The sequence below is a fragment of the Festucalex cinctus genome, chromosome 20 (assembly GCF_051991245.1).
Source record: "Festucalex cinctus isolate MCC-2025b chromosome 20, RoL_Fcin_1.0, whole genome shotgun sequence".
NCBI classification, from domain to species: domain Eukaryota; kingdom Metazoa; phylum Chordata; class Actinopteri; order Syngnathiformes; family Syngnathidae; genus Festucalex; species Festucalex cinctus.
Window position 1 is genome coordinate 16,405,023 of NC_135430.1, and position 25,215 is coordinate 16,430,237.

Consider the following 25,215-nt stretch of genomic DNA (forward strand, 5'->3'; position numbering starts at 1 on the left):
AGGAGCGAGAATGCATCTTTAACTCACGCAGAGACATGCAGAAAGCTCAATCTTCATAAGTGGCTGGAAACTCGATAGTTATTGTTTTTTCTTGCCCTGTGCCTCCGGGATTTGATTTGTCCCAAGAAAAATAGCTTTTTGGTAGCACTTTCTCTTTTAATAAGATTAGTTTAGTACAAAGGTAAGCTTTCACATAGCCGATATATAACCCAGAATAGAACAAATATTTCAGACAACAAACAAATTAGGAATTTCAGTTTTGCAGTACATTAATCACATAATGAATTTAGCGAGAGTCCAAATCAGAGGGAATATTTGTTTAGACTCAGCATCAGGATGTGATGAAGCGATGTGTAACAGGAAGCCCGACATTTGACAAATCTTATCAGAGGAGGTTGACAAAACAATCACAGCTCAAACGAAACTCAAAGTTTGCATCATACCAATGAATAAAAGTTGAAATGTACGGCCATGGAAAAATAATTACTAGACCACAATTGTTCTCTTGACATGTTCATTTGAATAACTTGAGTGTATCATGTGACTAACAGACAAGAAAAGAAACCATGAAATTCATTACACGCACTGTTTTTTTCTTTTCTTTTCTTTTTTTAATGTAAAAGAAAAAAAACAAACTTTTTCCTCCATTACTCTTGTACGTAAAGTCCCCTGGCAGAACTCAAGATGTGAATGACGAAACAGCTTGCTGACACTGTTTTATTAAGTGTTTATCCTCATCTCACTAAAAATCAACTCAGTTCCCAGATCCTTCCAATAAAAAATATGTATATTAACAAATAAATAAATAAATAAATAAATACAGGCTATTGAGACGAGTTGATGAGCAAAACTGTTGGTGAATATTATGAACTCTGGCTCCTCCCTGTGGTCAGCTTCGGTCGCTGCCGTCAGGGCTGGATTGCAGCCTGCAATTAATTTTCATGGCTCAGACCGGTGTGCAAGCCCACTTTAGTTCACAACGTTTTAATGGAGATATACACTTTTACCCTTATTAGGCTTATTATGGTAGCAATCTTAAATAGATTAAGCAATATTGACGACACTGCAATCGGCATTTGATCAAATTGAATGTGCTTACAAAAGTCTTTATTTGAACAAGTATGAGAACAGAAATACTTAAATGGGAAAGGGAAAAAAATAGGAACAAATAGGCAATGGGACATTTACATGTGTTACGCACACAACATTAAGGCAGCTAAAACTGCACTTCCTCTTTGTGCTCTTATTTTGTAACTTAGTCTCAACACTTCCCGTAAAGTATTTTTTAAACTTCATTCCACAATTCCAATTCACATTCAAAAATCAGGTACGTCAAACAAATAGGCTACCTTTCACTTCCTGTAAACTACTGAGCAGACGCTAAAGTTACAACAGCAACAGCAATCGGGGCCGGCTTGCTTACAAAGAAATAGGCCTCCATTCGAAGTTAGACAAAAGTATCTATTTGGCACCATCTTGTGGCATCTCTGTGTAATTACAATCTCTTGATAAAATACCGTCAATATTTTTTTTCGCGAGTTTTTGCCTGCCTTGGTGATTTTTTGCTCCCTGTATTTAAGATTGGCCACTAACTCCAGTAGAGCAACATTGCTACATTTATTATTTTACGACATTTGTTACCTCAAGTGATCGGTAATGCAGTACACAAGAGGCCATACGTCATTAAGGGGAAAACGGCTGATTTCATCTAATGACAGGCTAACAGGAAAACCAACTCAAGCTTGCATCCGTGTGTCATTAGTGGTCAGTAGCCGCCCTCGGTTTACCAGTCCAGACTTACTAATTTATTTTGAAAGTTATTTCAAGAAGTGCAAACATATAAAACAATCCTCTTTTTGAAAAATCTTGTAAATAATAAAAGGTTCAGCATTTTGAATAACAAAACAAATCCTCTCTTATAAGGCGTTGCTGTTTATTAATTCTTTTTTCCTACAACAGCAAATTACAGAAGCAGTATTGAAAATAATAGTATTTTCTCATTTTATTAAAAAAAAAGAAAAGCACAAAATTGTAATGACAGTACAAATTGGGGTGTTAATATGCCATTCAAATGAAAGGGGGAATCTATAATTCTTTTCAATAATGAAAACATCCCAGTATTTTACATTTCAGAATTATATCACATAACCTGAAATTATATATCAAAAACATGAAATATATCATCACTATGTTTTTTTGTTTTTGTTTTTTTTACCTATTTTTGATTTTTTTTTAATTTTCTTTGCAAATATTCGCTATAAACACATAAGCTTTTCAAATATAATATTTATCAGTGCAACATTATTTCTTTTGAGTCCACGCTACAGCATTCTTTTTCCCCTACTTGAGCAGCAGATGTCGCTCGAGCTACACTTTTTTTTTTTTTTTTTTTTTTTTTTTTTTTTTTTTTTTTTTTTTTTTTTTTTTTTTTTTTTAAATTGAGCTGAAAGCACAGACGTCAAGATGTGTAGCGGTGGAGCAAAGTGTCATGTTAAATCCGAAAGGAACAAACTGACAACGCGGTCACCACGGCACAACAAACAAATCACACAAGATGGATGCCTTCGAGTTCTTGCTATCAAGTTGTTTGTTTTGGTGTAAAATCCACTGCTGGGTTGCGGCTCCCCTCCGGTGATATTTTGTCCTGATGCTGCAAATATCTCCGAAAAGTTCTGTGGTCTTATAAAATGACAGAATGGGGCGGAAAAAAGTGATCAGCAACGTTTGTTTTTTTTAGTCCGGGTAACCTGAATCAGGTGACTTTCTTAATCCCCCGTTTTCACCAACAACTCTGACATCACATTATTATGGCTGCTAACTGCTTTGTTTGTGTGGTTAAAGTAATTACTGTATAGCACCATTCTTCAGTTCACCCCATTTAATAGATTTCTATCAGGAGGGAATCAGTAACAAAGTGCACACAAGCTGCATTGTCCAGATAGCTTTTTTTTTTCTCAGTGCGCAATAAATCCACAGTGACATTTCGAAGCGATAAAGCAAAAAATGATTGTTGTTTTTTGGTATGTTGGTGCTTCGACCAACAAAAATGTTGAGAGCTACATGAGAGTTGGGTGTCAAAAAGCGGCCACAAGTTCATTGCTTCAGTTTTTGTGTGCGTTTTGCTGTTTTTTTTTTTTTAACTCATTCATCCATCGGTGGTTTTAATGAAATGTTTTGATGACAGCTGGTTGAAATTGCTTGTTACAAAAATGTCAAATGAAACGTTAACACGGCACCGTCCACAAAACAGTGAGATTGTATTTACACACACAGACACACAATAAAAAAAGGCATGTTTTTTTTCTTGTCACTTTCTTTAAAAAAAAAGAAAAAAAAAGACATAAAATATATTAAAACATATTTACAGTGTGTGGTTTTCAGACAAACAAAGCTCAACGATGTGATAGATTAGATACCATTTTGTAGTTTTTTTTTTTTTTTACCATGTGCCCCTGTTTTCTGCCCTTCATCATAAATTAAGTCAAGCACAGTAAAAAAACAAACAAACAGTTCAAAAGAGGAGACCATCCGATATGTACTAAAGGCACTATCAGAACCATAAATTCTCATGGATGCGACTCATTTGGGGATGGGTAGGTACATATATCAGATTCATGAATTATGAGCACACCCTGTATGCCATAGCGTGGGCAAATGTACAGTTTTGCCGGATATGGTTCATTTAGGATTTGAATTTCAAAACTTGAAATTTATCGCCTTCACGAACTTTAAAAAAAAAAGAAAAAAAAAAAAAGATAAATACTCTTAATTAATAAATTGGTCTCAACACCAGCATCCGATTGTAAAAATGAATGGAAAATCAAAATAGAAAATTAAAATTTCATCTACGTATCTGTACATATTTGTTTCCTGTATTTATTTTTGTACACAGTGTCCCCTAGTGGTAGATTCTTTTGACTGCAGCTCCTGAGAAAAGCGTAGATGAGTTCAAACCTCCCGTTGGTTCCTGAATGTGACCCTCATCCGGACAAGCTGAGGGTAATGTGCGCTCCTTAGAGTCCGCCTCCTCGTACGGATATACGAGAAGATGTAGCTACAGCGAGTCCCGTGCGCGTTTACGTAGTCACGTGAATGTGCCGGGCGTTTTGGGTCTCACGCCTCTGAGTATGAGCTCTGTACATTGAGTTTGTCCTTCTTTAACTTGACACCGTCCACCAGTTCAAAGTTATAATTTTCCAGGGCTGATAAGTTCCTTTCTGACATGCCTCCGTGTGAGCAGGCGCAATAAAGGACGACGCCGCATATGGCGCCCAGGAAAACGCCCAGGGCGGACATAGCGATGATGGTGATGAGGATCGGGTCGAGTGTCTTTAACATGTTGCCGGCTCCACTGATCTGGTTGGTCTCCACAAAGTCGGGATATTCCGTGATCTCCTCAACTGGAGAGAGGGATTGACGAGAGACGAGATATGATCTTAAATGGAAGAAACTGTCACACTAATTCCACAAATATGCATGACTCAGCAGAAATGACGTCATCAAGCTAATTGCTCTGACCACGAGTACATTCTTCTCTTCTATTTTTCACATTTTTTCCACACATTCAGCTATAATGTAAGTCAAACCAACCCAACCCTGTTACTCATATTAGAAAAGTTATTTTTATGATCTACTGTAACTCAGTTTGTTCTTAACCGGTTAGCATTAGCATAACCCAACTTTATTCATTTAACCCAAAAAGTTGGGTCAACCCCAAAAAATGTCTTGCTTTGTCGCTTACTTATTTAGTCTGATCCAACTTTTTGGGTTAGATAACTTGTCACTTCATTTTTGACCCAGTTGTTAGTTAGGTCAAAATGAACGACCCAATTCAATTGGGTAATTTAATTAACCCCAAAAAATGGGTCAAATGAATAACCCACAAAACAACCCAAGAAATTGGTTCAGTCAAATGAATGACCCAATTAAATTAGGTTATCCAATTAACCCAAAAGTTGGGACTAATTAAATTAATAACCCAGAAATTGGGTTGCTTTGTGGGTTTATTAATTTAATTTGACTTGGTTTCTGGGGTTCAATAACTCCAAAGTTGGGTCGGTTCATTTTTGATTGAAAACCAATTGGGTTATTCAATTAAACCCAAAAAGTTAGGTGAGAAAAAATGAGAAAAAACAAAAACAAAAAACAATCCAAAAAAATTGCCTGCATTGTTGGTTATTGACCCAACTTTTTGGGTTGTATAACTCTATAACTATAAAGTTGGGTCAGTCCATTTTTGACCCCCCAACCTTACAGGTCCTACTATCTTAAAAAAACAACAGCTCAGACATAACTTACTGATTTCATTAAAGTGATCTTCTGGGAGCATTGGTTCAGTGGGAACATCTGGATCTGTCAAAGCAGAGAATTGATTTCAAAACTTGGCCAAAAAAGGATATCTACTCTTCTAGACTATACACTTGTTCTGTATTGTGAAGCTCACCTTTGCACTCTGTTGCAATGAGGCCATTTAGAACCTTAATATCATCCACGGCAATATCTCCCCAGCTCTTTCTTTCTACCAACCCTTCAATCACCACCTACAACACAGAACAAATTTGTATTATACGTGACAGTTCTATTTGGAAAAACAAACAGCGAAGCTCCCATTTTGTTCGTTTAAAATGTAAAGCAGCTTAATTCACCTGATAGGGCCGGTTGGTGCGCGGCAGGAGGACACGGCCTTCCCTCCAGCGGTTGCCCTGGTGACCGCTGACGGTCCACAGCAAGATGTCAGCGGGTCCGTCAACGGTCTGTTTGCGCTGTTTGATATGCAGCGTGCCGATGTGCGACCCGAACATGTGGTACCAGAACGACACGCACAGGTCCGAATCCGGGGAGACCACCTCTGGGCTGACAAGCCGAGCCACCTCTGTCTCTTGCAAACCCGTCGCCAAGGTGTAGATGAAATTTCCTGAGCCACCTATTGTGTATAAAGACGTGTCACAAAATCCCAACGTTGCGGATCATTTTTGTGTCTTTAATTTGAGAGGGTTGAGCCCACACCTGTGTGGTCCATGTTGGGTCCTGTGTTAAGAGTCGGGGTTCCGCTAGACTGGATTTGCCACCGAGAGCCAGTATCCTCAGAAGTCCACCTGCAGAAGGACGGGTCATTGGCCCAGCCGAAGTCGCAGGCAAACCAAAGGAAATCTGAAAATGTATTAAATATGATTACATCACAGTGTTTTTAACAGAGGTGGCAAATTCCAGGTCCAGAATGTAAAAAAAAAAAAACCTCCCAAAGTTTGGCTTTAGCTCCCTTGCTAGCTCCCATGGTGGTTGTTTACCGTTAGCTAGCAAGTTAGCAAGCTAGGACTAAAGCCAAATTGTGGCTTTTTACTTCCTGGACCTGGATTTACCACCTCTGGTTTTTAACCAGCAATTCCGAACATACTGCTATAGAAAGTGCAGCTTCAGCCACATGTTACATATAACTGTGAACAGTAGAGGGCAGTAAAGTACTATGGGAAGTTTGCTGAGAACCACCAAACAGCTCAAACGGAAGGAAAATAACCATTATTTCAGTTCTAGAATGGAAAAGGGAAACCAAAGGCACATATTATACATATGAATTATCTCTTTTAAAAACAGTTACTGTCTTTAAAAAGGAAAATCTACATTGGGGAACAGGTCGCTCAGAATGTGGATAAAGATGGACAAGGGGACAAATGAGTTGCTGGCATGCTGTCTATCTGAAAGCGACATTCAATAGATGCTACCCACAGAGACTTGTGGATTTTAATGAGGGCGGGGACTTGAGGTTTGAAGACAACTACGGTAACAGTGCAGGGGCCTCTTTCCAACAATGGCATTCTTCATGAACACATGCCACACATTGAGAAAGGTTCCATAGAGGCCAGGAAATATGTGGCTGCTCTGGCTTTGGTGTTTCGTTAAAATTGGATAAAGAAAAATGCCTGGAGATGTTTGAGATGTTATCATTGTGGTATGAAATGCTAACCCCATTCCAGTGAAGTTGGGCTGTTGTGTAAAATGTAAATAAAAACAGAATAGAATGATTTGAAATGTTCAATGTAAATGTACTTATGTATTGCCGTTTTATTTATTTATTTATTTTTTATGTGCAAGTTGAACACACTGCGATTGGCTGGCAACCAGTTCAGGCTGTACCCCGCCTACTGCTCATAGCCAGCTGGGATAGGCTCCAGCACCCCCCGCGACCCTTGTATGCGGTTCAGAAAATGGATGGATGCATGGAAGTTGAACACACTGGCTGGATTTGAACTTTGCACTGATAACAATCCAGATATTCCGTTTCTCTACATCCATGATTAAAAAAAACAATTTGAAGTGTGGACTCGTCAGACCGCAGCACACTATGAACTATTGAACCATGTTAAGAAGCAATTTTTGTTAATTTTTTTGCATTATATTGTATTCCATTTTTATTTCCATTTTACAAAATGTCCCATCTTGATTGGAATTGGTGTTGGTAATTCTCTAGAATTCCTATATTTTACTTTTATATGTCATCCCAAATTTACACTGGCAATTTTGTTCCATACTGAGATCATACTCAGTTTCATTAGCAAAATTAGGAAGTAACACATTTTTTAAAAATGAAAATTAGCATTAATTGGGAAGGTGTACAATTTGTTTTATATTTACACAAAAAACAAATATACACAATCTTACTCATTCACTCCCAGCGATTTTAACTGAATTTTGCAAGGTCCACAGAATATTGTGTTCTATTGCTATAAAAACATGAAACCGACCAAAATAAAGATTAGAGTCTCTTCTTTTATCAGGAAAAAAAAGTATATTTCTATCCGTTTGCGTTTTGCAGCAATTAGCATTAGAATATAGCTAAATTTCATCATTATTCCCAAATCTGTTTAAAACAGTTTGTTGCAAATGGCCCTGGTTGATCTCTTATACTCTGCTGCCACCTGCTGGCTGTTTTTGTAGTAACTACCATTGCTTCAAGCATTCTCTTCATTTCAGAGGCTGCATCAAAGCCTTCTCTTGGCTCTAGCATAGAAATACATAAACAAACGTATAAATACGTCTTTGGGAGCATGGCAATATTTAAAATCTAACGTTTTTATACATTTTTGGGAGCAAATGAGTTAAGTAGCACCTTATTGAACTCAGAGCCAACTGATAGAGCAATGGCTGAGTCGAGCTGACTGATTGACCCATTAGTCAAGGTCAGACAAGGGCACAGCCTCTCTGCTGGCTCCCACCTCATCAACCTTCCACAAAGTGTATCGGTATGAGTTTGCATGAAGCTGGAAAGCATCCTCGGTTGACCGCAATTGCGTTGTTTGAGGGTGTGTGTGCGGTGCATGAGCATGTTTGTGCCAGCCCGGTGATTAGCGATTATGCTGAGGCAGCAGCAGAGCACCCGTGCTAATCATCTTTGCATCACACATCCTGCCTCAGCACGGGCCTCCGAGGGGCTTATCATCAACTTTAATAACACACATACATCAGTGCAGGGAGGACTTTATGAGGCACGATAAAACAGAATGGAAATTAATGCAAAACAAACCGTGAGTAGGTAAATATTTACCCATGAGGGCACAACACAATCAGAGTTAAATCATGGAATCCGTAGTAGCATAGAAACAAACCTGGGACGATATCCACTGAAGCCGTTGTGGTCTCCGGCATTGTTGTACCACCTACAACATAAAAGTCATCCAAAATGAAGCCGTGAGTCAACCTTGATTAAAATTCCCATGCACTACATGCATCCATGCTTGGATGCAACAACGCTGTTACAGTGAACGATCTTCTTGAGGCGGGAATTACAAAGTGGGTTGCGTTCGAGAGCGCGCGCATGCGTATGGGATTTACGGCAACTAATGAGGTTGAGCGCAGGAAAAGGGGCTTTCAATTAATGAGGTGTGAGCATTCTCCGTTGGAGAAGGGGTTAGTTGCAGTCTCATGTGGGCGAAGTTAGCACCTGTGATATCGTAGTCATCACCTGTGCCGCTGTGGCAGTTGGCTTGGTCATCGTCGCACTCGTCTGACGGGGACGCGGTCGGTAGAGTGGTGGAAGGGGGGACCGTGGGCGCTGCGGCAGAAAAAAATGAAGACAACAGGACTGATTTCATATTTACTTTTTTTTTTACACCTTTTTATAATAGCGCTTCTGTTTGATCATCCCTATGACCATTGGGTTAACCATTACAAACGGTTATAGGGATGCTCAATACCACTTTTTTTTTTTATTACATAAAAATGTGTTTTATACATAAAATGTACTCATCATGTTAAAGAAAGAACTATATATATATATATATGGTTTCTGCAGGCATCATCAAATCTAATGTAATGCTTATTAATGCCATTTTATTTAAAAAAATACAACTTAAAATTAATTAATTTAATGCCCATGTAGTACTACAGATACACACATATACTGTACATACAGTACGTACGTACATATTGAGGTACATATATAATTGAGGTAATTTTCTGCCACTAGTGCTTCATGTTGGACGTTGGTGACAGGAACACCACATTTTTCATTTCAAATTCAGATTTCGGGATATTTTGTTCATTGTAAATAGCTAGTCACTAGTCTCCACAAATAATTATATATATTTGTTATTTTATGATTCATTTTTATTTTATTATGATTATTTATTTTATTTCTATTATCACATTCATTTTTATTATTTATCACATGAATTATTGCTAAATTGTGTTATAGAATTACAAAGCGTGAACAACTATTTATATTTTTAATGCCTCTTGATATAACGCATATTAAGGCCTTATTTTTTTGCAAAATCCATTTAATGACTTTTAATGGTTTTTAATGACCAGAAGAAAACGTGTATTTAATTCTGGTGTAGAGTTTTTCTGAAAATTGCATGAAACTAATGGCAATTTCCTACTCCTCTAATTTCTTGTTCCCGATCGTAAAATGGCCACAACATTAGGAGGACTGATACTTTGAAATAAAGCCTGGTATCGGTACTCGCCCAATCCCTAAACGGTGAAAAACAAGTTGAATTTAAAACCATGCCCCTTAGTGTTACTAAATTTGGATTTTTCAGTTTCCAGCTGCACTACAAATAAAAATCCATAGCACTTTTTCTTCTGGATTCTGAATTACAGTAACTATTTAGCCTGAGCTATTAACGATCCTCCTTTTTTTTTTTTTTTTTTTTTTTAGCAATTCTTCTGTGCACATGTACCTTTTGCGGAGGATAAATAGAAATCAAAGTCATACGAGGAGCTCAAAGACATAGAACAGAGTTTCAGTGGGCTATTGGTAGCGCCCCTAACGGCCACAGCAGCCTGTCATTATGATCCTGTGACACTTGGATGTGGCTAAGACTCCAGATCCACTCTTCCTTCGCCTCGACATCCAATGTGTGTGCGTGTGTCTGCACTGGCTACAATGTAGAGACACACGCCATGTAATGAATGGGCCTCACTATTGCAGAGGGAGGAAAGAGGAATAGGAGAGAAAATGGGAAGTGTAGATAAAGACAGACATAGATAAATTGAAGTCCCTGCATGTGTGTGTGTGTGTGTGTGTGTCCTCAGTGAGATGAAATATGAGGCAGATCAGCCCCTGTCAGATTCAGGGTGGACAAGGTCAGAAATGGGGTCAGTGCTGCATCAGGGGAGCCTCTCACTGAAATGAGGATTTAGCCTGTCTGCTTAAGAGTTGCACACACACACACACTCCACACCTGTGTATTTGTGTTATAATGTGTACATGGCCGGTACAACATGTTTGGCCAACACTGTGTGGGTGTGCGCCCGTGTTTGTGTGTGTTTGGCATTAACACTGAAAACAAGCATTATCATCTGACTAAAGCTGCTGTTGGGAGTCAATGAGGCTTACAACGGAACGGGCTGCCCTGAAATTCAATATGTAAATCCATTTAGGCCTAGCCTGCTGCACATTCTTATATTGCTAAGCTGTTTGTGTGCTATTGGCTTGAAGAGTGGCAGAAAAAAAAAAAAATCAAAGTAATTTTTTGGTGTGTCAGGCGATTAAAATTTGTGATCATTATTAATCGCATGACTTCACTAGTTAACTCACAAATATTCAAAAATGTTATATCTGTTATAAATGTATAATAACACGTGCAATAACATTTTTCATACTCTTGTAAAAGTGGAAAAAATGTAACTAATAGACTGCATCTTTTGATACAGTAATTTCATAATAATTCATAAAATTGAGTTAAAATTCAAAAGTGTGATATTGATTTGTGTTGAGGTAATTTTTCTGGCACGAGATGGCATAATTGCATTTGTAAGACATTGCTGACAGTGCATTTTTCTTTTCATATTAGTGGTGTTAAAGGAAGTTTAAATTAACTGGTAACACTTTATAATAACTATCCGTTATAAGTAGTTCATAGATCATTAGTTGATTGTTAATTAATGAGTTGTTAATGACTTATTAAATGTTTGTTAACTGTTTGTTAAGGATTTATACTTATGACTATAAACAGTTAATATGTCATTATTAAACTGTTAGTCATTGAGTTATAAATGACTTGTTAACTGTATATTAATCATTTGTAACTATATATTATAAATTAGTAAGACTAAGTTAACAAACTATTAGTAAATTACTTACTAATGACTTGTTAAGTATCAGTTAATAGTTTATATCTGTTATTAGGACGTTATTCTAAAGTGGTAGCTATTCCTCATTTATTAACTGTTAGTAAATGAAGAACAGTTGCAACTTTACGATAACATCCCAATAGTATAAATTAGCTACTTACTAATACTTAACTTATATATTAGCTAATTCTTTACGTAGTAGGTGTTAACCATCTACTAATACCTATGAAACTTTGTCCAACAACAAACAGGTGGAACAAGTTGAAAGTACAGAATTTGAAGGTGAAATTTAAAATATAAAATTACTATGCCTTACTATGCCTAAATATCAATTTTCCGTACCATTGAACTTTTTCCACTCATGTGCTCTTCTACAAAGTTTCACTGGTATAGTATTAGTAGATGGTTAACAAACTATTAACAACTGCTGTAAAGAAGTGAGTTAATCTACTACTTAAATATTAGTTATTACTCTATTTATGTTATTGGGACGTTATTCTAAAGTTGCAACTACTCCACATTTACTAACATGTAATAAATGAGGAATAGTGGCAACATTATAATAACGTCCCAATAACCTATACAAACTATGAAGTAATACTTAACAAGTCATTAGTAAGTAATTTGCTAATAGCTTGTTAACGATGTATTACTAATTTATAAAATAGTTATGAATAATTAATATACAGTTAACAAGTCATTTAGAGCTCAATAACTAACAGTTTAATAATGACATTTTTACTATTTATAGACATCATTTTAAAACCTTAACAAACAGTTAACAAACATTTAATAAATCATTAACATCTCATTAATTAACAGTTTACTAATGATCTATTAACTAGTTATAACGGGTAGTTATTGTTAGAGTTATTGTGTATATATTATTCTATATTTTCTCTTATTACATAGTTAATTGCCAACTATGTATTCAGTATTTCACTATGGGTTTGGAGCTGCTGCATGTTTATTCAACCTGAGGACATCTGGAATGTGGGAATGAAGAACTACAGCCTTCAAGGATTAGTAGTCGTGACGATTTAAAGGATGTCCTCTGTATTTTACGACTGCTGGAGTTGCTTATCACATTGCTGCCAGTACTCCCATTTTCCTCAGAGGCAAGTGTGTAGCCTATTGTGTATGTTAGGGAATCCCAAATAAAAGAGGAGAAGTAGGGAGTTGTGTCAGAAGGGGCTGGGAGCTTGTGATCTGCGCACAACTCTCTGTCAGCTTCTCCTCGCGAGTAATCAAATCCTTGTGTCTTCTCATTCTTTCTTCTGTGTATTTTAAATGTTGCAGGTGTTGACTTGACATTAACTTGGTCCTTTCGAGCCGGATCCCAGGACGCCTAAAGGATTCCAGTTGCAGAGTCGACCTCCAGGAAGACCGTGGCCACGGCAAATACTACCCTTTTCTGGGACTGGATTTTCGTCTCTGTGACTGGGATCTGGAAGGCTGACGGGAATCCAAAGGACGAGAAGACATCTGGGTGAGAAAAAATTTACTTTCCGGGGGAAAGTGTGAAGTGAATGTCGACGTAAAATCTGCGCGAAGGTACTGTCGCAGCCTGCACGAAGGTACTGTGTGGGAGGAAAAACCTTGTGAATACTAGTCAATGGCAAGTAAAGGGAACGGAGCCCAGTAACGTCCGTGTAAAGAGACGATGGCGGAGTCGTGTACGTACTTAAATTCCGTGAAACGCAGAAAATAAAAGGGCCTTGTGTGAGTGTGTGAAGTGAATGGAAGTGTAGTGTCATTTGATACTTACTTCATTTTAAACAAACAGGATTGTAAGTGACAACTCATTGTGGAAGCAAAGGCAAGAATTCTCCGCCCTATTGGGTAGAAGCTTGAGAATTACCACAGTGAGAAATTTATTGTCACCCTGTTATTTGAACCTATCAGTCCCTAGGAAACTCTAGGTTCGCGGACTGTACCAAATTCATATAAAATGGGGGAAAATAAACAGTAAAAGGTGAGCTATAAGATGAACTATCCAGTAAGGATTGGATGTTCATAGAAAAATTAGATCCATCTAAAATATAGCATTTAAATATGTGGATTACAAGATATACTTTTGCTGGCCAGCTTAATTTACAATAGTAAAAATAATAACAATAATAATGGTAATCCACTACAATATTAAATAAGGAATAAAATGAAATGGAAAGTTGGAGCTTTAACAGCCTAATGATATCGAGGCATAAGTGTATTGTCTGTAAAAGTGTATGTGTGTGGCTTCTCACTGTGTTTGTCTCTGTGAGCTCTTGTATGTGTCTGTGTGTCATATTGTCTAAAGACGACGGCTTAAAAGGGTTTAAATTGTGTATAAGGGGTTGTTAGATCGTGTCTAACATAACTATGTTAAAAACGGTGAAATTGAGAAATTTTGGTCTGTATCAAATATGAGGTGCGTGGACCAAAAAGTGGTCCCAGAAAGGGTCATCACCCGGTCCTCAGGTGAAAATTGTGTATTTTGTTTTTGGATGGTAAAGCTAATTGTTTGAGAGTGAGTTAAGTAGGTGATTGATGACAAGTTGTTGGACTTCTGACAAAAAAAAAAAAAAAAAATCCTTTTTGTTGGACTGTTTTGAGCATGGGAAATGATAAAAGTAAGAGAGAAACGTGAAAGTAGAATTGATTATGGTAGAATTAGAACAACTGGATAAAGAGAAGATGAATTAGTGGATGATTTTAAAGTGCGATTTGTGAAGTGTTTAGAACAAGTTGTGGTGGTGTAGATGATGATAAGACAGGAAGGTGTAACGTTAGAGGACACTGAGTTAAGAAATTACCCTCAAAAGTATAAAATAGATAGTTTAAAATGATATAGATTATTTGATAAATAATGCTAATCTAGTCTACTAAATACTAGTTTAAAGAAATTTGAAACTTTGAATTAAGTAAGTAATGATGGTTTTCAGCTATGACTATATTGTAAAGTGTGTAATGGCACCATTTGTCAAATTGCCAAATGGGGAAGGCCTTGATATCACACTGATAGTAGAAGCTTCTATATGGAAATGCAATGATTTCATGACTTTTTAACAGGTAGTAATTTAAACCTTATTGACTGACTTGAAAATACTTACTAGGAGTTAAATGTTCTAAAAATTCATTACTGTGGTGTTTATATTTACTAATAGATTTGGTGTGACTCATGCAGATCCAGATTAGAGAACAACATAAAATTGTAAGAAAGAGCCTTTACAATGTCGTTTTGAATATAGTCCTGAAGTTTGTATAAAAGATTAGTTACACGGAGGAATGTTTTCCTAATTGAATTCTGATTTAGCTCCTGCTGTGATTGACTGTGGAATTTAACAAATTCTCCCTCACCAGAACCTGATAAGTAAAATAGGCATTGAAGGGAAAAGATTATTAAAATGGTTTAGAAGGCAAACCTTTTATTAGTGGTGAGTTATTTAAAATAAATAAATAGCTGAGATTTGAATTTGATGAAGAAGAAAAAAATGGCATTTATAATTGAATTTGAATGTTCTTAAAGGAGCACAATTATTAATAGTTGCTTTTCCACCAACAAGCCCAGGATCTTTGAGTTCTGGGTAAAGTGAGTTTTTGGTTGCAAAAGTTCAGCAGGGAATTTAGAATTGTGTTTTTACAGTGTCTTAGAGTTCTCTGTAATTAATTTAAATGAGTTTGATTGAGACGAGCTGCTGTAAAAATACTGACCCCTCAAAGTAACCACCTTAGGTTAGTGAGACCCTGCTGCCGAGATAGTACTTGGATGCCCCATGAGGAATTTTTATTGCCCTGGTAATTGTTGTTGGTGGAAAAACGGCCATTTATTTGAACAAGGTGAACATAAAAAACAAAGATGAAACGAAACCAGTAAGCAGAATTATATTAAATTGGATTAGACCTAGTCTTGGTGTCTACATTAGATGGCAACATGGTAATAAAAAGATAAGCTGAGTAGAAAAAGGGATATCGCTATGTGAAAGGTGTAGGATCTTTGCATTTTTACGACGTAGTCTATATCCTAAATAAATTCTTAAATGGTAGCTGACGCCTTACTACAAAAAGCGAGGGAACTGATTGTAAAGAAGGGAGATGATAAGCTATGTCACTCTGAGCATAAATGTGAGAACGAAAACAATGCCACACCTACGAGTGTCACAGTTGACTGACTACCTGTAAACTGATGATGAGTTTGATACAGTGACACTGCATATAACAATTATGGCAGAACAAATGGAGATGACAGAACTTTTGTTTTTCTTTAAAACTAAATAGGAAGAACTGTTTAACCTGCTTCCTTATGAATTCATCATTCATTCATTCATTCATTCATTCATTCTGATGTTGGGTTTCTTGACAACATGTAAGTAAGTGGAAATCAGAGCAAACAGATCAGATATCATCTATGCTAAAGATGATTTATTTGAGTAAAATGCTGAATTGGAGATAAATTAGACTAGTGATTAAGGACTCGCAAAGGGCAGAAGTGCTGATTGAAAATACTAAACTTACTAACTGGAAATATATTATTAGATAATTTGGATTCTTGATGAAAATTTGAGGAATGAATAAGTACTATAACAGTACACCCAAATTGTATATTCTGGTCTAAATTTGCACTGGAAGGGAAATATACATACATATATATATTATTACTACAAGGATATTGTGAATGTCCCACAATACCCTCTCAAGCAATTCGAAATTGTTTGGGTACATTTGGGAAGTCAGATTTTGACTTGCATGGACAAAATTCTTCTATGGCATGAAAGAAAATTGAGCTGTGAAATGAAAATCAGCAACAACTTAAAAGAAAGAAGAAATTGGAGAATGATGTAAATAAAGGTATATTACACTTTTGTGCAACAAGGGTGTAATATTGAGATTTTGATTGTAAAGTGGTTATGATGGAGACCCAACGATAAAACGAAGTAATTTTGTCGGCCCTAAGATTTGAAACAAATTACAAAATGATATCTTAAATTCCTGAGTGAAATTGTGACCTGTTATGAACTTTTGATGTTTGTGATTATACATATATAATTATACATGAATTGGGTGGATAATTATGCTAACAATTCTACTACTGAAATTGAATTGAGATACTGATAACAACGACAATGTTTGACAAATTTTAATAGATAGATGAATGTGAAAAATGCAGTTTGTGATTTAAATTGAACAATGATAGTAGTGGCTTTACGAAGATATTGGAAGGCCATTTGAACAGACAATTGATTGCTGACATGGTTATGAGTTTTGTTTAGAATGCATGAAGTAGAATTTAAGCCAGTATTTTATATTCATTGTGTACAAGATGATTGATATTCATGGTGGCTTTATTATTAACTACATATGGCTTTGGGAAAGATGTGTTACATTTAAACTTGATTATATGGTTGTAAACAATACAAGATGTAGTAAGATACAATTAGTTTTGAAGAAATGCCAGACTACTACTATGCTATGGGTAGACTATAAAATTCTATCCGTCCAAGACATGTAAACTACAGTGTTCTTTCGCAAATTAGGGCCAGAGCGGTGAAGGCTACAGGGTCCCAATTGTTTTAAATTCCATAGTTGTTTAAAAAAAAAAAAAAAAAGAAAAGAAAAAAAGTGCTGATTTTGTGGATTTTTGTACAGCTGTGTAATTTTTTGGAAGAGGAAAATGACTGTATGAAGGTTAACCCACTGATATACGAGGGAACACTGTAGTGGAAAAGAAAAAAAAGGAAAAATGAAAACCTTTTGTAAATATTGTGAAATTATTTTAAATTGCATGCAGCATAAGATTTATATGAAGTGGCTTGGACAATGATTTTGAGTTGTGAGCCATAAAGATGTCTCAAAAGGGGGGAGTTGGTAACAATACGGCAATACCGCATGTAAATTTTATATTTTTAATTTTTTAAGTTTTTATGTTTTTGGAATTTTGTTTTAGAATTTTGTTATACATGGAATTGATGTTTCTAATATTTTACAATTTTTGTTAGTGGCTATGGATTTTATGGAATTGAACAAAAAGTAAGACAATGTCAATATTAACAAGTACTGATTGATGGTCTTAAAAAATGTAACAATGAGTTGAAATTGTTCCAGAAAAACAACTGGATGTTATTATTATGGCAGAAGCATTGTGTGAACAGATCATGTCTCTATATGACGTACTAGTTATTTGGAGTAATGAATGAAAGTCACTTTATATGTTACATTGTTTAAGGGAAAAACAGAAAAGCGAGAAAAATACATGATCAAAGCATGGAGATAAGATAATTGATGATTAAGTGATTTGGGAAATTGTAAAAGGAACAAGACAGTTAAGCTCGTTTGAAATTTCGTGTGGTGGACCATTTAAATTTGCCTATTGTAATAACCTGTTAAGCCGTACAGATGAAAGAAATTTATTCAAGTGACTATATGAGGAGATTGTTTAAATGATAAGGAAGTGAAAATGTTTAATAAAATGCCAGATGACTCTCTATCTCAGCAGGAAGGCAAGCCTCCCATCAAGGGTAGTGACTGACTTTGATTAAAGGTCCAGCCTAAGGTGGGAAGGCCCTTGTAAGTGTTGTTGGCCCCGAAGGTTGTGAAGATCGCTGAACGACTCTCCTGGATTCACCTAACACATGGCACAAAACAGGTACCATTGACTAACAGCTTGCCAGGTTGCGGAACGAAGCCTGACTGAAGTGAGGTCAGAGGAGAAACAAGCAGCTTGACTCGCTGTGAAAAGTCTGACCAAGTAAGTCAGTGAAGACTTTGGGAGCACATTGTTTGCTACCCTCAAAGTTCCCCCAACCGCTGTGAAGTCCAGGACCTGTCTCACTGTGCAGGATGTGTCAGAAGGGACAACTCAAGGAGACGAGTCCCTTTCCTGAATCAAATGGAGCGTAAGATGCGATCAGACGCAGTTGGGGCTGTCTTTTTGATTTTGATTTTTGGGGCCATCATGAAGAGGAAGAGAGACAGCTGGTTGAATTATTAATGCTGAGAATTACATACAGAAACATTGGATAATGTACATTATGATATGCTTGAATTATTTTCAGATCCAGCCGACTATGACTAAAGATTAACATTGCCTCTGAGTGTAAATGTATTTGTTTTCGTAAATATGATCCTGCAGTTGAAAATCTAATTGAAGTAACTCATAGGTGATCTGAGACTTTGAGCAAATATATAATAAACAGGGGGGAATGTTAGAGTTATTGTGTATATATTATTCTATATTTTCTCTTATTACATAGTTAATTGCCAACTATGTATTCAGTATTTCACTATGGGTTTGGAGCTGCTGCATGTTTATTCAACCTGAGGACATCTGGAATGTGGGAATGAAGAACTACAGCCTTCAAGGATTAGTAGTCGTGACGATTTAAAGGATGTCCTCTGTATTTTACGACTGCTGGAGTTGCTTATCACATTGCTGCCAGTACTCCCATTTTCCTCAGAGGCAAGTGTGTAGCCTATTGTGTATGTTAGGGAATCCCAAATAAAAGAGGAGAAGTAGGGAGTTGTGTCAGAAGGGGCTGGGAGCTTGTGATCTGCGCACAACTCTCTGTCAGCTTCTCCTCGCGAGTAATCAAATCCTTGTGTCTTCTCATTCTTTCTTCTGTGTATTTTAAATGTTGCAGGTGTTGACTTGACAGTTATTATAAAGTGTTACCAATTAACTCACTAATTTTGATACTTTTACAGATGACGTGCTTTCCCTCGGAAGGAACAAAAGAACACGCGGAGGCGAGCAAGAGTTTGATGGACGGCAGGCTGCTATAATCCAGCTGGGCCAGGTGGGCATCTATTTGATCCCTCCCCGAGAAGTGACGAGCAATGGGGGCAGCTTTGATGAAACTGGGAGACAAGACAAGCGTCCCTTGTGGGAATACGAAACAGAAGCCGCACAGCTGTGGGATCAACATAAGGAGCCTTCATGCGCACCTTGAAATAACTCAGATTGTCGCAAAGACGTGAAGCCACTTATCGTCATGCTATTAGTTGGGATGATAGATGGTTCGCCTGTGTGTATTTTAACACATTCATTGCCAGACCAGAAAAAAAAATGCATCTTTTGACGTCTTTTTCCGTCAATGGCAGTGAATGAGTTAAACATGGTAAAAATCAATGAAGCAATTATAAATTGTTGATATAATGTGCAGCAGGGGTGTCCAAACTTTTTCCTCTGAGGGCCACATACAGAAAAATAGAAAGCTGCAAGGGCCACTTTGATTATTTTTTTTTAGTTATTTATTAACACATTCATTGCCAGACCAGAAAAAAAAATGCATCATTTGACGTCTTTTTCCGTCAATGGCAGTGAATGAGTTAACACAGAAATGAAAACATGTATTTGAAATATGCAAACTAATATACAGGTCACAAGTGCACCTATGGTAGTCATGGAGTGTGGATGGGCGAGATAAGGTCACGATGAGTGAAAGCATCATTACGGTGAAACCTTAGCACAGCTGGATATGTCATTAGCATGAGTGGGAAAAGGTTTCACTGTCAGTGGCACTTTACCGCTATTGGTGGCGATGTCATTACTGCTTGTAGAGAAGTCATCATCATAGCTGAAAATATTTTTCCTCGCTTGGATGGATGTAATATTCCTACTTGCCCTCTTTGCAATTCATGCTGAAAATTCGTAGTTTTGATGTACTGCAATTCGATGGATTGTTTACCTTCAATATCACAGCCCAGGAGTTCCAGTCGTAGGCCCATACCAGTGGCGGTAGCCCGGTCCGGGTAGATTCGGATGAACCGGGTCAGGAGGGGTTCCACTGTTCTCAACTCGGGGGTGTCATAGTTGCTATTCCCTTCAAAAATCTGACAGGGAAAATGAAAAATAATGGAAGAAAGAGAGGATGCTTTAAAATCAGGAAGCTTCTAATGAATAATACTGGAGAACAGACTTTACACAATGTGATTGGCTGGCACGATCGATCGATAACATCATGGTTAAGCTCCACAAAATAATTTTATTTTTAATGTTAACATTTTTTTTTTATTTTTTTTTAAAGAATTTTAATGTATTCATTTATTTTTTCCCCATGCATTTCAATTGTCAATAATATGTGGGTTTTCGCTATTTGTGGGTCGGGCCAGTCCCTTGTGAATGGCGGCAATCGACTGTAGAGTAAATCTAAGTTTTTTAAATAGATATTTTGCTCCATCTTCTGATCGAATCGATGATCGTTTTTAATCAAACTCAATCACTGATCAGTGATTGGTCGAAAAATCCTGATTGTGTAAAGCCTACTTGGGAATACTACTACTTTTGTTGAGTTAAGTCGAACTAAATTGATCAAGTTAAGTTTTTGAGCTATGGGGATCTTGGTTTTCTTAAAAAAATATGAACAAATTGTGTATTTATGTAAATCAAACACTATGATGGAACTGCTACAAGCTTTGAACGCTAAAAAAACCCCAAAAAACAACAAAAAAAAAAACAGCATAAAATGAAATAGAACTGTAAATTGTGACTGCACAAGTTGCCATGTAGCTGTAGATGAGTACACTCATAATCCGCTCTTCTTACTACAGTCTTTCTACAGCTTCAGTGGAATGTTGCTTATCTGGAGGATAAGCTGTAGAAAACTGACTGCAATTTTGGAATCAGCCAATTTTAGTTTTAATCATAAAAATCTAATTCAACAATATGTTTTTTCTTTTGTTTCAAATTGCTCTCCAGCTAGATTTTCACAGCTTCAAATTTGTCTTGTGTCATGGACACTTGTAGTCGGAACTGTTGTAGGTTAAGTGTGCTCACACATTCACTCTGTCCACATCAATGGAAAATAGCATACAAATATTTGGTAAGGCAGAATTCTTTATACATGCCGAGTATTCACCCGCATTATATTCTGCAAGTATATTGTCTGCATTGTTTTCGTATTTTCTGCATGTACCGTACATGCTGTGCTGGAAAATAAATCTTTTTCTACAGTATGATGGATATCCTTTTCTTCCCTTTGTGCCCCCCCCCCCCCCCCCCCCAACCCTTCCTCCCCACTCCCTTCAACCTCTCCTTAGGTGAAGTTTCTCGCTTCCACTGAAAGAGTTGAACTGTGTGCGTTGTGCAGAATACTAAAAGGAAAGAGCAGTGGGAATAACTCTTGGTGCCGATCCTCAATTGATTCAAGTCATGACAGAAACTTGCTCACTTAGACTGCAGAGAGACTTACAAAGCTGGGAAACCGAGTAGATTCATTTTAATTTGGGGTAATGCATTTTATATATCATATAATATATAATTCAGGTCACGGCACCAATTGAAAAAACCTGATGGAACCCCAAAGAGAATGAAGCTAACATGTACCTTTGGCTTGTTTCCGTTGGTGTCCAGAACCATCCTCCAGTCAGACCCGTTATTGCTGTGACCAAGGCGGAACTTCTTCATGAAGACCTTGTTCTCGCGATGCTTCCCTCCCTGAATGATCAATCCCTTCACCACCTTCTCCTCCCCCAGGTCCACCTGCAGCCATTCCCTGGTAAAAGGCTGGGGCTGAGGCAGCAGGGTCCAACCCGTCCGGCTGGTCAGCAGACGAGCGTTGTCGGGTACCCAGCTCCGGTCGGTGTGAGAGGACGCGGTGATTTGGTTGTCGGTGATCAAGCCCGATACCATGCCGAGCATGCCCGAGCAAGGGTACTCTAAGAGAGGAAAAACAAAATGGTCTTTTATTGGAACTATTTAAAAGAAAAGAAAATGGGCACATATTTCAAGGTTTGCTCAGTGTGGTTGAAGTTTGTGCAGGGGTAATATAGTCCGAGTCAATGTGAGGACACTTCTTTGTGATGTTACTATGATCTCTCCCCCTATTCTCTTCCTGTCCACAGATCTCATGCATGCTAATTTTTTTTCGCCCTGAGGCGCTTGTCTCCAGGCAGCCAATTAAAAGCCTCCACTCAATTGGTGCTTCCATTTCCTGCATTCTGGGGGCACTATTTCTTTTCATTTCTCATCTCCCACCTTCCTTAACAGATTTGCGTGTCAACTCACACACACAAAAAAAAACCCACATTGTCTTTTGTGTTTCATCTGCGACTGCACTCATCTACCTTCTGCTCCACAGCTGATGGGCTGCCTTTTCATCCACTCATCCTTTCTTGTATACAAATTCATACTGGATATCTGAAGATGTATCTGTGGATCTTTTGTTTCTTTTCAAATGCAACTATTATATATCATATGGTAAAGCCAGTGCAAAAAAATAAATAAAAATACAGTACCCTCATGTAACTTTTGCCATAATAACGTTGCCATTTACATGCCACAAAGAACTCTACAGAGGAACTCGCTTAGTAACTCGTTGTACAGAGTAATAGAAAACTCCTCCGGCCCATACGCTCCTGACCTCCAGCCTATCCCCAGATGCTGAGGCAAGGGCCAGTTGTAACACTTTTGACTCCCACAGAGGAATACACATCCATACATGATTATATATCTTGTGTGTCTGCAGCAGACAAAGCGTGCACTGTGTTGCAGCACAACTAAGCAGCATAGCTGCGCCTGGGAAAAGGCGAGCGAAGACTTTGCGAACAAGGCGTCATTCAGACTCTTTCTGTGGTCATCTAAAAGTAACTCCTATGCAGTCATGAGAGAATGTAAATTTTAGAAATGGGAGCTCAGGAAGGTCCGGGAGACCATCTGCATTGGAAAGTAAAGTAGAAAGGTTTGTCATAGGTGACATGGCATGACTCCTTCTTGTGACTGGCTCAAAGAAAGCACATAGATTAGTGGTTCTGAACCCGGGTTCGATCAAACCCCAGGGGTTTGGTGAGTCAGTCTCATGGGTTCGTACCATGACTCAAATGATTCGTGGTGATACGACCTGTTTGGCTATCATTGGTTGCAGGTGATCACGATAAATTGCTATTGTGAATTTGCTCAGTAGTCAGTTGTTGTGGTGGTACGTCATGAGATTGTTAAATTATTGCAATACCTATATGTTGACAAAAAATAAAAAATAAAATAAAAAGTTGCCAAATATGTTGTAATACGAATTCAGATGTATAATGGAACGTAATGTGTTCCACAGGGTTCCCTTCTAGGGCTTCTGCTGTTTGCATTGTTTCTGTTTTTGGGCCTGGGTTCAATCTTAAAAAAACAGATTCACAAAAAACACATCACATTTTCTTTTTCAACCAGAGAAAGTGCAATTTCTGCAGAAATTGCGTGGGAATGCTGAAATGCTGAAGTGGACGTGGTAAGTGGGACTTAAAAAAAAAAAAAAAAAAATCAATGTCGCATTGAAAATGAATGGGGAAAAGTTGATATTTAACGTTAAATTGTGTGAATACTAAGTAAGTAAGTAATGTGAAATCAGACGATATATACCTCAAGAGGCATGAATTTTTGAAGTAGGTTGAAATTTGATCGGAAGTATTATGTGGAAATTGTTACACGGCAAAAAAAAGTGTGGAGAATAAAAATAGCAACAACATATGTGGGAATGCTTCAACATTCCCACAAAAAAAAAGGGTTCGGCAATCATAACCAGGAATCTGGTTCGGTTCGGTACCTCCAACAAGGTTAAGAACCAGTTCTAGGGCTTCTGGAGTTGATTTGATGGACTTCAGTTGGTAACATACTATGTGCAACTGGCACACCCAGAGGAACAAACAGCTTCCCGATATGGAGATCCACAGCTTCATGGGCAGTATTTTGGGTTTGGGAGGCGCCTCAGTGGTTCATCACATAGGCTATATTTATAAACGGTGTTATATTTACTAAGAGCAGGGTGGAGATTGTTGATATTAATGACAAGCTGAAACTTTAAGATAAGGCCCAACCACTTGTCTCTCAAATAAATACCATACACCTGTTTCGTGTGTTTCTTGGGTACTTGTCTTAAAAGCAAAGGATGCACTAAAAAACTCAGCCGACCGCAATACAACATATTTTTAGTTCTTTGAGCATGTCCCTGCTATCAGAAATTGTTAACCTCAAGTAGAAGAGAGTGAGTCATTGAGTTTTATGCAGGCCGCAAGAGCCTCGCAGCTCCTTTCCCGCCACATGTGCTGCACTAATGCAGTGGAGCTGGCAGTGTCTTCTGAGTCCCCGGGGTGCTCACGTCATCTCGGAGGCCCTGTGGTGACTTCAGTCTTGTGATGTGTTTACTCGCTCTGTGCCGTGGTTTGGTTACGTTCCCGAAAAACACACAAAGCAGCTGCAACACTGATATACCCGCAATGCACACTGCAATCATACAAACAGACACTCGTGTTCTTCTAATCAATATGGAGTGATTCCTAAACCTTCCTTCAACCAAGATACTTGTAGCTAAAAACAGAAAAAAAATAGCTTTCAGTTTTCTTCAACTGTGTGTAATGCATGAAAACTGATTAGAACCAGCAGATGTGCATGAGCACATATGAAAGCCAGCCTCTCAGACATACACACTGCTAGTCACAGCAACAAAAAAAGCCCAACAACACAAGCAGACTTTTGCCAAAATCAAAGCTCTGCAAAAGAAAAAACAGACTGTAACTAAAGAGGAAGCCGAGACCAGATCAGCAGGAGGGATTGGACCATATGAAGCCCACCCCTCTGTCTGCCAGCTGTTAGTGCCATTTATATTTTATGAGATACGTCGAAACACAAGATAACATGAATAGCTAATTTCCAAACAAGTACTGCTTCCCTGTTATGGACTCCCT

At 37.7% G+C, this 25,215-nt stretch overlaps 1 protein-coding gene across 5 annotated transcripts in view; it reads right to left on the bottom strand.

Moving 5' to 3' along the window:
- Nucleotides 1-2,418: 2,418 nt before the first annotated feature.
- The window catches only part of nrp1a (neuropilin 1a), a 201,049-nt gene continuing 178,252 nt past the window's right edge, over nucleotides 2,419-25,215 (bottom strand). For 4 of the 5 annotated variants that reach the window (XM_077508595.1, XM_077508596.1, XM_077508597.1 and 1 more), the window contains 9 exons: nucleotides 21,875-22,206; nucleotides 20,238-20,382; nucleotides 8,936-9,046; nucleotides 8,601-8,651; nucleotides 6,007-6,150; nucleotides 5,646-5,923; nucleotides 5,444-5,540; nucleotides 5,299-5,352; nucleotides 2,419-4,400 (listed from right to left, as the gene is read on the bottom strand). In XM_077508595.1, coding sequence (XP_077364721.1) covers nucleotides 4,114-4,400; nucleotides 5,299-5,352; nucleotides 5,444-5,540; nucleotides 5,646-5,923; nucleotides 6,007-6,150; nucleotides 8,601-8,651; nucleotides 8,936-9,046; nucleotides 20,238-20,382; nucleotides 21,875-22,206 — 1,499 coding nt within the window. In that variant the 3' untranslated portion in view covers nucleotides 2,419-4,113. The remainder of the gene's footprint in view (nucleotides 4,401-5,298; nucleotides 5,353-5,443; nucleotides 5,541-5,645; nucleotides 5,924-6,006; nucleotides 6,151-8,600; nucleotides 8,652-8,935; nucleotides 9,047-20,237; nucleotides 20,383-21,874; nucleotides 22,207-25,215) is intronic. The other variant, XM_077508598.1, reaches the window with a different exon arrangement.